The 13329-nt window shown below is 39.0% G+C and overlaps 1 protein-coding gene across 3 annotated transcripts in view; it reads left to right on the forward strand.

Moving 5' to 3' along the window:
• Window positions 1-13329, forward strand: part of MAGI1 (membrane associated guanylate kinase, WW and PDZ domain containing 1) — a 617596-nt gene that overhangs the window by 464767 nt on the left and 139500 nt on the right. For all 3 annotated transcript variants that reach the window (XM_065886130.1, XM_065886131.1, XM_065886132.1), the window contains exon 3: window positions 12887-13006. In XM_065886130.1, the coding sequence (XP_065742202.1) occupies window positions 12887-13006 (120 nt within the window). The remainder of the gene's footprint in view (window positions 1-12886; window positions 13007-13329) is intronic.

A 13329-nucleotide genomic window follows, 5' to 3' on the forward strand; every position in this document is an offset into this window, starting at 1 on the left:
GAGGATCAGTAAGCATTGTGTGATATGATGTTTAATTAATAGGTGTGAAATAAAACAAAAACAAATGACAGCACTTGTTTTTTTCTAAGGATAGATTGTTCATATGTCACAACTAAGATGTCATTACCTTTTAATGAATCGATTTTAGAATTTCTGTCTTTAATAAAGAGTCATAGATTTGATCCCTGGCCCGATTTTATCTGGACTCATTATTAGGTCCAGTTTGTGTAGATGACAATGGGGTAATTTTCATTCTTGGGTTAAGGAAAAGTCTGTGGGCTAAAAACGATGTGGCCTGTTTGGAAGGCAGCACTTTCACTCGCCTGGCATCTATGAAATAAGGCTTGTTTGAAAAGGCACAATTTCTATTAGAAAGCATAGAATAATTTATAGTTTTTAAGTAGTAATTATTCTAAGTACCTTATAATAATAAACATTTCTACTTGATTTTACTTTTTCAAAACTGGCCACTCATTTTCTAGTAATACCTTTCGATACCTCATATAGTTTTCTGGTGAAATAGTTCCCTTAAAAGTCAGTGTGGGTGATATCACATGAGCACAGACTTCTGTTCATCACTGTCTACATTTTTCCAAGCGAATGTTTAGAAGCATTAATAATTTGTGTTTGGGGCTTCCCTGGTGGCGCAGTGGTTGAGAGTCCGCCTGCAGATGCAGGGGACACGGGTTCGTGCCCCAGTCTGGGAAGATCCCACATGCTGCGGAGCGGCTGGGCCCGTGAGCCATGGCCGCTGAGTCTGCATGTCTGGAGCCTGTGCTCCGCAACGGGAGAGGCCACAACAGTGAGAGGCCTGCGTACCGCAAAAAAAAAAAAAAAATAATAATTTGTGTTTAATTTCACCTCTAAAATCTACTTCATTTGACTTACCAGGCAGAGTGAAAAATAATCATTTATATGACTCATCCATCTCGGAAGTGTAGTCTATGACATAAAACAACCCAGAGTTGTGACAAGGGAAGTACTACATAACGTGAGACTGTAATTGCTCAGTGAGAAATGAACTAAGCAAAAGAAGGGCAATAACAGTTCATCAGCTGAGTCTGCCTCATTTTGTAGTTGCTCCCAGTCCGTGTTTTTTTGGAATGTGACTTATAGTTAGAGAGATAATTGGCAAGCATTAGATAAGGTAATGGATGGTCCCAGGGCAGGGAAGTCAAGGCGGTAATTCAGTTTTCTGGGAATCTGCCTGTGTCATCATTTATGGGGGGAAAACATAAGTGGCTTGTGAACAATAGCAGAGTCCCAGGAATGAATTCAGCTACCTGGGAATCCATCCTTAAGTGATGTCGACATGCTGTGTTCCTCAGACTTGGCTCATAAGACACTTTTCGAATGTTAGAGTTTTGGGTTTTGGTTTTTTTTGAATTTTTTATTGTATTTATTTTTTTATACAGTAGGTTCTTATTAGTTACCCATTTTATACATATTAGTGTATATATGTCAATCCCAATCAGAGTTTTGGGTGCCAATAGAGCCTTTTCAAAGTTAGTGGTGGTATTTAGGAAAATTAAAAAGGCAGAGGAGAAGTACATGTTAAAAACACAGAAATACTTAGTTCTTATGCTTTTTGCTCAGTTTCAACACTGTTCTGAAACATAATCCTAGAAATTTTACTGTTCACACTACATTTTCCTTTATACTGTAAAGGCCATACTCTTGTGTGTTTCAGTAAGGAAATACATAAGTAGTACCGTATATCTTTGGTATATGCTTAATGTTGTACCCAGCTCCTCTTTATTCTTTTAGCATCTCATATCCTCTGTCACACAGTTTCCTTTTGTTTACTTTGACATGGCAGTGTATATACTTGATGAGAGCCAAAGTAAAATTTACATGGTGATGACTATTAGTCTGTATACTTGAGAAGGCTTTAAGAACTGTCATGACTAGGTCAGCTGAGAACCAGTGTATTTATTAAAATCAATACAAACTCCTTTTTTCTTATATCCAGCTTGACTTGCTCTTATAACTGCTCGCTCTTGGTACTTGATATAAATTGATATCTCTCTTTATATCCAGGTGTATAGTATTTCTTCAGTAAGTAAATATTACATCCTTTCAATGAGAAGGAGTTAATCATATGGATCACGATTACATGAAATTAGGGGACTTGAGGGCCTCAAATTCAGACACTGTATTCCAGTAAATAGGCATCTCTCTATCCTTACAGATGCCAGTGCTTAATGACAAATGATTAACTAAAATTATGGTATTCACAGAACGAGTGGACTTTATGGTTTCTTAGCAGAAGATAATCCAAAGAGTTGTGGTTGGGAGTTGTGTGTGTTCGTGTGAGAGGCTTTGAAAAATGATAATTAAGGATAGAAAATTATGTGAACTGTCAAAATTTTGTGGGAAAAAAATGCCCCTCCTGGGAGAATTAAATTAGGCATTATGTACAGAAAACCTGTGTTCCGAGGTAGCAGTATAATGAAGGGTCAATAGTTAGGTTCTTTACTTTTAAAGCAAAATGGTTGGAAAGAAAAAGGAGGGAGTTGTGGTGGTGATGGTGATGATGCTTTTGTTGTTATGGCCAATGTTTACAGAATGCAGATTATAACCAGGCCTAGCAGGTTATATGTATTGTCTTACATAATCCTTACACAACCTTATGAGGCAGGTATTATTATTTCCCCATTTTAGAGATGAGGAAACCACAGCCCAAAATGTTTTAACTTGGCTGTGGTCACACAGTTTGTCAATATCAGAGCTGGAATTTGAACTCACCAAGTGTGATTTTAGATTTCACAACAGTTTCTCTCTTTGGCCTTTCCGGGAAATCTCCAGACCCTTGCAGTTTTTAGGAAAATAATATAACATGGCCTGTAATTTCTGATCTCATGCTTGCACTTGGTTCGTATATTGGAAGGACTAATGAAAGCAGGTTGCTCTTGAAGAACAAATTACGCCACGTGCATATTATTCACAGAAACGTAACAGCTCCTCTACTGAATTGTGATATCCTTGAAGACAGAGACTACTTTCTGTTGTAGTGCAATATTGTTTTTAACAGCTTTATTGATAGATATTGTACACTCCATAAAATTCAGCATTTTTATTATATTCCTAGAACTGGACAACGATTCCAGCTATCTAATTTTGGGACATTCTTTTTACCCCCAAAAGGAACCATCTACTCATTGGCAGTCACTCTTGATTATTTTGTTTGAAACTGAAGAAAGAAAGCTGCCGAAGATTAGAAGCATTTAGCATTGGGCTTACAAAATCACCTAATTTGTGGAAACTTGATATTCTTCATTAATTATAACTTTACACCAAAATAATCATTTTCTTTCACATGCTTTTGAAATTACCTGGTTGAAGTCGTTCATTCCATTATATACAAACAATTGCTGTCATTAATTCAGAGAAAGTAAAAAGTATAACCTGTCATAATAAAGTCTATCTGATCTAATCCCTTTTTATGATAGACAGTCTTTAGGACTAGACTATGGCATTACTGATTTTCAGAATTCCTTTCTGAACAAAAATGCCTCAAGATAATCCTCCAAAGTTGATTTTTGATAAGGATGTATCGAGTGTTGGAGATCTTATTCTTTATTGCCTGACTGCTGAATGTTTGCAATGACTCAGTGACAGCTTGAGAATTTTCCCTTTCCTGTTTTTAATGAATGCAGGATTTCCGAGAATATGTATGTGCCAAGGTTCCCTCCCCGACATCAAAGAGGAAGAATGGTTAATATGCATGTTCAAGTCATTACTTGACTTTCCTGTTCCGAGGATTCTGGCCTGAATTACCTCATTATTCTGATTAAGAGGTAGTAAGAAATAGTTCCTGGGAGCTCAGGTTTTGGATTAAGGAAGTCATGGGGGGAGGGGTCAGGCATTCTCCCCCAGCCTTAACTCCATCAGCACAAACTTTCTTTGATGAGGACAGGCGATGAAGAGCTGTGAAGACTCAGCTATCCCTCTCCCCCCCGCTAGTTTGTTTCTATACCCAATGTCTTTGTATACAGGGGTTTTGGCTGCTCTTTGGCAGTAGAATCTTGGGTTCAAATCCTGGCTCTGCCATTTACTAGCTGTGTAATTTTTGGCAAGTCACCTAATCTCTCTGTGCACTTTTTCTCATCTGTGAAGTGGGGATAATAATAACTATAGGGTTGTTTTTGTCTGTTTGGTGGATTTGAAAGGACACAAGTGGGAGACTTGTTTTCTTTTTCTAATAACCATTTTTAAAAGTTGAGGTACAGTGTAGTTGACTTACAATGTTGTGTTAGTTTCAGGTGTACAGCAAAGTGGTTCAGTATTGTATATATATTCTTTTTCATATTCTTTTGCACTATAGGTTATTACAGAATACTGAATATAGTTCCCTGTGCTATACAGTAGGTCCTTGTTTATCTGTTTTGTATACAGTAGTGTGTATATGTTAATCCCAAACTTCTAATTTATCCCCGCCCCCCACCGACTCCCCACCATCCCCACTGGTAACCATAAGTTTCTATGTCTGTGACTCTATTTCTGTTTTGAAATAAGTTCATTTGTATAATTTTTTTAGATTCCACCTGTAAGAGATATGATATTTGTCTTTCTCTTTCTGACTTACTTCACTTAATATAATCTATAGGTCTATCCATGTTGCTGCAAATGGCATTATTTCATTCTTTTTTATGGCTGAGTAGTATTTCGTGTGTATATGTACCACATCTTCTTTATCCATTCATCTGCATGTGGACTTGTTTTAAACGTAAACACTTTCTCTTAGGAGAAGAGGTCAGTTGGTCTTTTGTCCTCTGTTCTCTGGGCATACCTCGTGTTCACTGGTGGGATCAGCAGGTGATACAAAGCCTTCAGTAAAAGCGAGTGCTTTTTATTCAGGAAGATCTAATCCAATACTAAGCAGATGCTCTTCTTTGTAATTTAAAAAAAATCCTTATAATTGTGTTAAGGAGAAAGTCTCAATTTGGTGCTAATAGGTCTCTAACAACTTTCTAATGTTCGTTAATCTCCCTTTGTAATAAGAGAATGCGGGCCTTAGGCTCAGAGCCTCAGGCTCTAGGTAAGATGAAATGATTTTACTTTGGTTGTGTTTATTTTTAGTTATTGTTTATGGCAGGCTGAAACTGATTGTTCACTGGAGGTAATGTTAAATGTTTCCTTTTCTAAAGTTTTATAAGCAGTAAAATTCACTCTTTGTGGCGTACACTTCTGTAGGTTTTGAGAAATGCATCGTCCTTCACCGTCCACCACAATCAGGATACAGAAGAGTTCAGCCTCCTCAACCCCTCCCCCCTCCCCCCATTCCCTTCTACTGTCCCCTTTGTAGTCAGTCCTAACCACACACCTGGCAACAACTGGTTTATTCTCCATCCCTACTGTAGTACTGCCTTTTATAGAATATCACTGAAATGGAATTATACAGAACGTTGCCTTGTGAGTCTGGCTTTTCTTAGACTTACGCAGTCTATTTGAGATTAATCCATGTTGCTGTGTACATCTGTACTTTAGCCAAGTTCATTGTAGGGATTTACCACAGTGTATCCATTCACCAGTTGAAGGACGTTCAGGTTGTTTTTCCTCTTTGGGGGTGATTATGCATAGAACTGCTATAAACATTTGTATATAGGTTTTCATGGGAATGTAGGTTTTCATTTCTCTAGGATAAATATTTAGTAGTGTGATTTTGGGGTCATATGGTAGATTTATGTTTAACTTTTTAGCAAACTGCCAAAGTGTTTTCCCAGTAGCTGTACCATTTTGCATCCTTGGCAACAACGTTTGAGAGTTCCAGTTGCTCCATGTTTTTGCCAGCATCTGGTATCGTAAGATTTTTTTTTAAAATCCATTGTAATAGGTATGTAGCAGTTAAGCATTTCCTTTTTACATTTATATATTTAAGTTTTTTAAACAGCTTTGACTTGAAGTGAAAATACTGAGTCAGTAGTACTGCTGGTACTGAGATAGGGCAAAAATTGTGTGAGTGGTAGGTAACTGAGTGAATTTGGGGAAACAACATGTTCTTCTCTGCTTCATCTCCATCAACTAAAGAATGAATAGTATGAGGCTATCCTGGATATTTAACCAGTTTCAAGCAATGTAAATACTTGTTTTATTATAGAAAATCATGCACTTTCTTTAACATGGAAACGGTTGGGATGACTAATTTTTGGAAGTCTTATTGTTAGATTTGGTTAAGCAAGACCCAGATGAATTTAACATCAGGTGATATACTTGAGTATTAAGTTTAATCTTAGTAGAGTAATAATCGCTGTATTAGCAACCTGGCCTTGAAGCAAGTTGGATCGGTGCTGAGTGATGCCTTGCCTAGAAACCTAATGGTATTGGGAGCACATAGCAGTAGGAAATAGCATGTTAGTGTCTCATTTCTAGGATTTATTTGCTGCCTTAACTGGATATTTCAAGAGAATTTCTAGAATAAGAAGAGAGAGCAAATGAGCTCCGAATCTGGTTTCATTTCTGTAGCCATAGTTTGTGGCGTTTGGTGACAAGGAAGGTCGTTTTCTGATTTCCTCAGCAAGGGTCACTCATGCCAGGTGCACTGAATGTTTATGAACTGTAGAATGTGCCCAAGAAGCAAGCAGCCACTCAAGCTTTCAGGGCAAACGTTTGGGGGCATTGCTAACTCATACTGAGACAGTCAGCAGGGAATAGCTCAAATTAGCTTGTTAAGTTGTGATCTGGTGGCAGAAAAGCCTGATAGTATTCACTGCTCTGGTGCAAATCTTGTTAAATTTTAACACTTCAAAAGGACTCTGTTTAAGTGATGAACAGTTTGAGGTTTAAAAACCAAAATCAGGCAGAAAAATAGTGCCACCTTCTCAACTTTATTTGTCCTGTATTCCTATTCATAGCTAAAGGCAAGTGTTGGGAACATTGATGCTGGCTTTCTATGAGGTGGGAAACCTTGGGAAATATTGTGTGTTTGATTCACTTCGAGGCTCTATTCTTCGGCGCGTTTTTGCAAGGACTAAGCTAATATTGAAGTTGTTTGAGTAGGAAGCCCAAGGATCAGGTAAAGATTGCTTAAATAATTATTTTATTTGATTTATAAAGTGCCAAAACAACTACGTGAGCAGTGATACAATTCAGAGAGAGTTAAAGAAACAGTCTTTTTTTCTCTTCCCATTTCTGAACCCACCCTCCTGAGGTTGCCTCTGTTAAGCGTTTGTTCCCTCCGTTTAACTATTTTTTAACTCATAAAACATGCAACACCCATAGGGTTTTCTTTCCTCTTTTTCAGTAAAATGCAGTGTTTTGGGGGTTTGTTTTTTGCACTTTATATCACTCCACTGTACATTGTAGATATTCTTTCTGGTAACTGCATGTACCTCTAACAAGTATTCTTTATATAGCAAAAATATATATGTATATATATTTCCTAAGGATGACTCTACCATATTTCATTCAGTCATTCCCATATTCATAGGCACTCAGTTTTGTTTGTTTATTTTGGGGGACTGTATTGGTTTTGGTCTGGTTTTCGGTTTTTGTTTTGGTTATAAACGATGATGCCACAATTTATCTAAGGAGAATTTTTTTTTTCTAAGAGACCATAGCCAACAGGAACCAAACGGAATTTTTAGTACAAAACATACAGTTTGAGTAGATCATTTTTCAAAGCATATAAGAGTTTTTAAAAGGATGGGTTTCCTGTATGCGTACAAGATTCTGCAGTTTGATATGTTTCTTGTTTTTAGTTTGAGAGCTGGAAGTGCTTTGGGGGCATGCTAGTGAACATTGTACTGGAAATGCCCTCCTAGTTTAGAATTGCACTGGCCAGTCCAGTTGCCACTAGCCACATGTGGCTATTTAAATCTAAAGTAATTAAAATTAGATAAAATTTCAATTCATTTCCTCTGTCATGTTAGCCACGTATCAATAACCACATGTGTACAGATGTTGAACTATAACGTTGTACACCTGAAATGTATATAATCAAAATAATAATAACCAGATGTGGCTAGTGGCTACCATGTTAGACTCACATCTATGGATCATTTCCATTATGGCAGCAAGTTCTGTTGGCCAACAGTGGTTTCCAATGAGGGATAGTAAAGTCACATTGCCTACTTTAAAATCATACTGCCCAGCTCACTTGTTATGTGACCTTGGGAAAGTTACTTTACTTCTCTGGGTGTCAGCTTCCTTATCAAAAAATGAGTATAATAACAATCCTTCTGTGTTTCCTAGGAAGATTAGATACAGCAGTGTTGATTAACTGCTTCACACCTTGCCTAAGACATAAGCATCCAGTAAATGGAAGCTATTATTTTTATCCTGGTGTTTGATAATTTCTCTCTCTCTCTCTCTTTTTCTTTCTTTCTTTCTTTTTTCCCCCCCTTTTGGAAGGCGAGGAACTGGGCACTGTGTTTGTTTGTTCAAACATAAAAAGTGCAAGATATTGTTGGCCTGATTTCTAGCTAGACCGGCAAAAAGCAGTGTTGGTAGGCTATAGCAGCCTCTGTTTGTTGGCCTCGTGATTTTTTTTTTTTTTTAATATGCTGTCCCCGAAAAACATGATAGAATTTGTTTTACTTCTCTTCTGCCAGGAAGTAACACTTCTGGCTTTGTTAGAAGCGTGGTTTGTAATCATTGTACCCACCCCAGATGGCTCCTGAAAAACCTTTGAAATGCCATCTGCCAGGCGTGTGTCCAGCAGGCAGCTTGTCATTCTGCTGGAAGAAAAGAGGGGGCGGGGTCCCCTCCCAGGCCCTTTCTCCCTAGCGTCACTGAATGGATCCTGGTCATGTGGGCCCAGACCCAGGGCAGGTTGCTCAGAGGATAACTGGGTGTAAACCTCCTCATGGCCTGCAGAGTGGAAAGGTTTTGTCTGGGTAATAAACCCTGAAGGTTTTGTGGGTGGAGATATACCTGCCCCCACTCCCTTCCCCTGCTGCTCAAAGGTCCTTCTAAGCATATTTATTTCCAGGGGAAAATGATGTCTGCTCGTTTTCAGTTTTCCTTTAAAATGTTCCATTTTTCAAGTTCTTGATTGTTTTCAATCCTTTCATGAAATTAAGACCCAGAGGTTATTGTTGTCTTTACAGTTACACTGAGAAATTGGTTCAGAAAACGTGGGAAGAAATGACAAAGATTAAAGATGGTTATAGGAGGAAAAAAACCCCAATACTGTGTGGTGTAGAAGACTTTAAAAACCCAACAAATCTTTTGTTTGGTCTTATTTATCCTCATTTGGGGGGGGTGGATTAAGTTAATAGAATTTTGGTATGGAGGCCAAATATGAGAGTTGCCATATAAAACATATTTAGGACAGATTCTTTCACAGCAAGTTTCAAAGAGATTTTGTTCTTGCCCTGTGCTGGAATTTCCCAATATGATGTAGACTGTTTGTGTTTTCCGAGTAGCCGGCTGAACAGCTTTTGCACTTGGCTCTGAGACATCATACCCTCCTCCTCTGCTCCCGCCTTGCTGACTATTGTCTTAGTCTCCTCTGAGGATCTTCCTCTTCTTCTCAGTTTCTAAAAACTATAAGGTTTTTGTGTTTAAGTCAAACTTCTTGGCTGCTTTTTCTATACTCTCTCTCCCCCTCGATTATCTCTTTCTGTCTCTTGCCTTCAAATGCCAGTGGTTTACTGATGACTCCCAAGTTCAGGGCCCAACCACCACTCTGATCTTCAGATTTACATAGTCACCTGTTCACAGCTCTCTACATCCAGGTGTCTGATAGGCATTTCATACTTTTTACGTGTTCAGAAGTGAACTCTTAAATTTTTTCCCCTAAAAACCATTTCCCCCATCTTCTTGATCTCTGTAAATGGCAGAACCCATTTGCCCAGGTCAGAGAATAAGATGGCAGTCCTTATTCTTTTGTTTTTCTTGTACACTCCATCTACTCCATCAGCAAGTTATGTCTTTAAAATACAGACCTAGCATGGCCTGATGAGTTGATGTACTTTTAATACATCTGTCCTGCGGGCTATGTCTTATAGCTGTTTAAAATGTTTACAATTCATAATAGAAATCTCACTGCTTCTTGTCACCTTTGTCTACTGTTCTTGTCTGTGCCCTGATTTTTTTTTCTCACCTGGACACTGTAGTAACCAACTAACTTGTCTTCTTGCTTCTATTTTTGCCCGCCTCACCCTCCTACTCTGCCTGTTTCCTGCCCTTAGCTCAGTGATCTTTTAAAAATAAATCATGGTACTATCCTGCTCAAAACCCTCTAGTGGCTTCCCATCATCCTTCGAATAAAATATGAAATGTTTGCTGTGGCCTGCCTCATCTGGCCACTTGCTTTCATTTCTAACCTCTTTTCCATTGCTCTGCTACAGTTAACTTTGGACTTTTTGCCCTTCTCGCAGCATGCTAAATCTATTCCTATTTCTGAACCTTTGGCCTTTGCCCAGGCTGGGATGCTTTTCCCATCACCTTTGTGCTGCTCTCGGTTTAGATGGCACCTCCTTAGCCAGGCTTTTCCTGATTACCTGTCTAAAGTAGCTTTTCTACTCCTCACCTTGCTTCCTCCCTCTAAGAGATTTTCAAATACTTGAAATTATATGGTATATCCATATACATATTTATAATCTGTCTTTCATAATAAAATGTAAATTCCATTAGGGTAGGGGCTTTGGCTTCTTCTCCAGTGCCTAAACTGCTGCCCAGCAGGTATTGGGGCCTTAGTGAATAATTCTTGAAAAAATGAAACATGTAATAATATATGTAATGTATTAATATATATAATTATACATATATATAAAATTTGAACTCTAATAATCTACCAACTCATTTCATTCTAATAGTAACATAAAGTATATATCTGGTAGCAGTTATTGAGCTTAGCCTTCTAAAAGTCTTATCCCACTCAATACACACAACAGACCTATAGTGTAGGTAGTATTATTACCCTTATTTCACAGGTGAGGAAACTGAGAAATAGAAGAAGCTCAGGAACATGCCCAAGACCACAACCTGGTGAGCCAGACAGACTATGAGTTCATCATTCCCATTCTATATATCTGCTCTACAACAGTATATGGTACTGTTTATGCTTCTGGAATACCCACCGTGTGCTTGATACCATAGATATAAATATTGTGAAGCACTTCAATGGCCTTGTCATCATCTGTCAGGGGAGCCAGAAATGGGAACAAATTAGGATACACTACAAGAGTAGACTGCTGGACAGTATACAAGCAGGCTTCTTTACCAGAAAGTCCCAGCGTGCTGGGCATAAGCTAACGTTTGTTATATAATTGTTCTATGGACAGTTTGCAGCTGTTTATAACACTCAAATTTCAGATAATAGAAAAACGGGGCTTGTTTAAAAATGCGTTTAGCCTGAATGAAGTATGCAACAAGTGTTGAGTTTTTTGATTTGAGAGAATTCTGGATATCCACTGTAAGTGCGTGGAAATTCACATGATCAGAGACTGTGCTCTGCCATGAGCACTGGGGCTAACATACAGTTGCTTATTTCATTATTTTAGGGAGAATTAGGACTAGGGGAAAATCCCTGCTTATTATATTAAAAAAACATTGACCTGAAAGCGCCGTAGGTAATGGTGCCTCGCAAAATGAACCCATGTTGATCATATCCCCTAACTATGTAGGGGATATGTAGGAGCAGAAGTCATGAGGAGCAGAAGTCATGAGTTTTGCTGTTTTGTGGTCTCTCCTAACGTTGAACACAGGTTCCTAGTATACACTATGTAATTGCTTCTTGGTTTATTTTCTTGTTTTGTGTGTAAACCATATTCCTTCCACACTTTGGGGTGAGGTTGGGCTAAAATTGATAGGTCTCCTGCCCAGCACCTGAGCTGGGTGACTTAAATATTCTAGAGGCTCTGTGTTATTTCATAAGAAGAATCATTATGTTTATTAGTCTTTGAGAGAATGACGAGATTAATTCGGGGGGGGGGAATTTTCTAGCAAATGCAGTGTCCTTTTTCTCCCATCAGAAGTTATGGGTGGCCTCTTTTTGCCAAACATATTAATTACATGGAGAGCAGCAACATTTTAATCCCTGGGAGGTATCCAGCCACAGATCTTGGGTAATTGAATTTCTCTAGTGATGTGTTTATGCAGTGGGTGTCATTTTCTTCAAAGGGCTTATTACATTGGAAGTTGCCAGATGTGTTGAGGAACACAAGAATTTTGAGGCCCATGATAAAAATATAAACCCCTTAGGCTCTGAGCTTAATAAGGTGGATATCTTTTTTTTTTTTAAACGTGCTAATCTTTTTTTTTTTAAGATGTTGGGGGCAGGAATTTATTAATTTACTTATTTATTTTGGTTGTGTTGGGTCTTCATTTCTGTGCGAGGGCTTTCTCTAGTTGTGGCAAGCGGGGTCCACTCTTCATCACGGTGCGCGGGCCTCTCACTATCGCAGCCTCTCTTGTTGTGGAGCACAGGCTCCAGACGCGCAGGCTCAGTAGTTGTGGTTCACTGGCCCAGTTGCTCCGCGGCACGTGGGATCTTCCCAGACCAGGGCTCGAACCCGCGTCCCCTGCATTAGCAGGCAGATTCTCAACCACTGCGCCACCAGGGAAGCCCAAGGTGGATATCTGTTTTAGAACTTACTGGATCCCTAAAAGCTGCTGATTGTTAATGTCATCTGTATAAAATCCAGTTCACCTTTTTCATTCAGTGCATGTTTCAAGTGATAAAAATCTCCCTGGGTTGCCTAGCTGTGCTTGGTTTTTCTCTTTCTTGCATTTGAGGGGCCCAGGCGTCAGAGGATGGAAGTGAGGATACTTTTCTGCTAGAAAGAAGTTGTCTTTGCCAGGTCCCTGTCTCAGTAGGCGGGTCTGTCAATTTAGATACTCCAACTTACTGAACAGGTTATTTTAATTACACCTGGATGGGGTGCTTCCTGTTTCAGTAGACTGATGATTTCTCGTGCCTTTGTCTTGTCTGCTGCAGGCACAACCCGGTCTCCCAGAGAAGGAGAGGTGCCTGGCGTGGACTATAACTTTCTGACTGTGAAGGAGTTCTTGGACCTCGAGCAGAGCGGGACTCTTCTAGAAGTCGGCACCTATGAAGGTGAGCTGATCTGTATGGCAGCAGTGAGGGTACCTCTCTGCTGGGTCCTCCAGAGGATCCAGGGCCATCCAGGCAAAGATTCTGTGGACTAGTGAAGTCTGAACATCTGTAGGAGGCTGCAGTTCACCTTAAGGGGAGTAATAATAATAAAATATATGGAATATGGAATAAGGCTTTGTGGAGCACCATAAAAATAATTTGTTTTTTTTTTTTTTCACTTGAGTTTTCTCCTTTTATTTATTGATTTAATTTTATTTATTTATTTGTTTGTTTATTTATTTATTTTTTGCAGTACGCGGGCCTCCCACCGCTGTGGCCCATCC

This window comes from Phocoena phocoena, chromosome 10 (assembly GCF_963924675.1).
Source record: "Phocoena phocoena chromosome 10, mPhoPho1.1, whole genome shotgun sequence".
Lineage (NCBI taxonomy): Eukaryota > Metazoa > Chordata > Mammalia > Artiodactyla > Phocoenidae > Phocoena > Phocoena phocoena.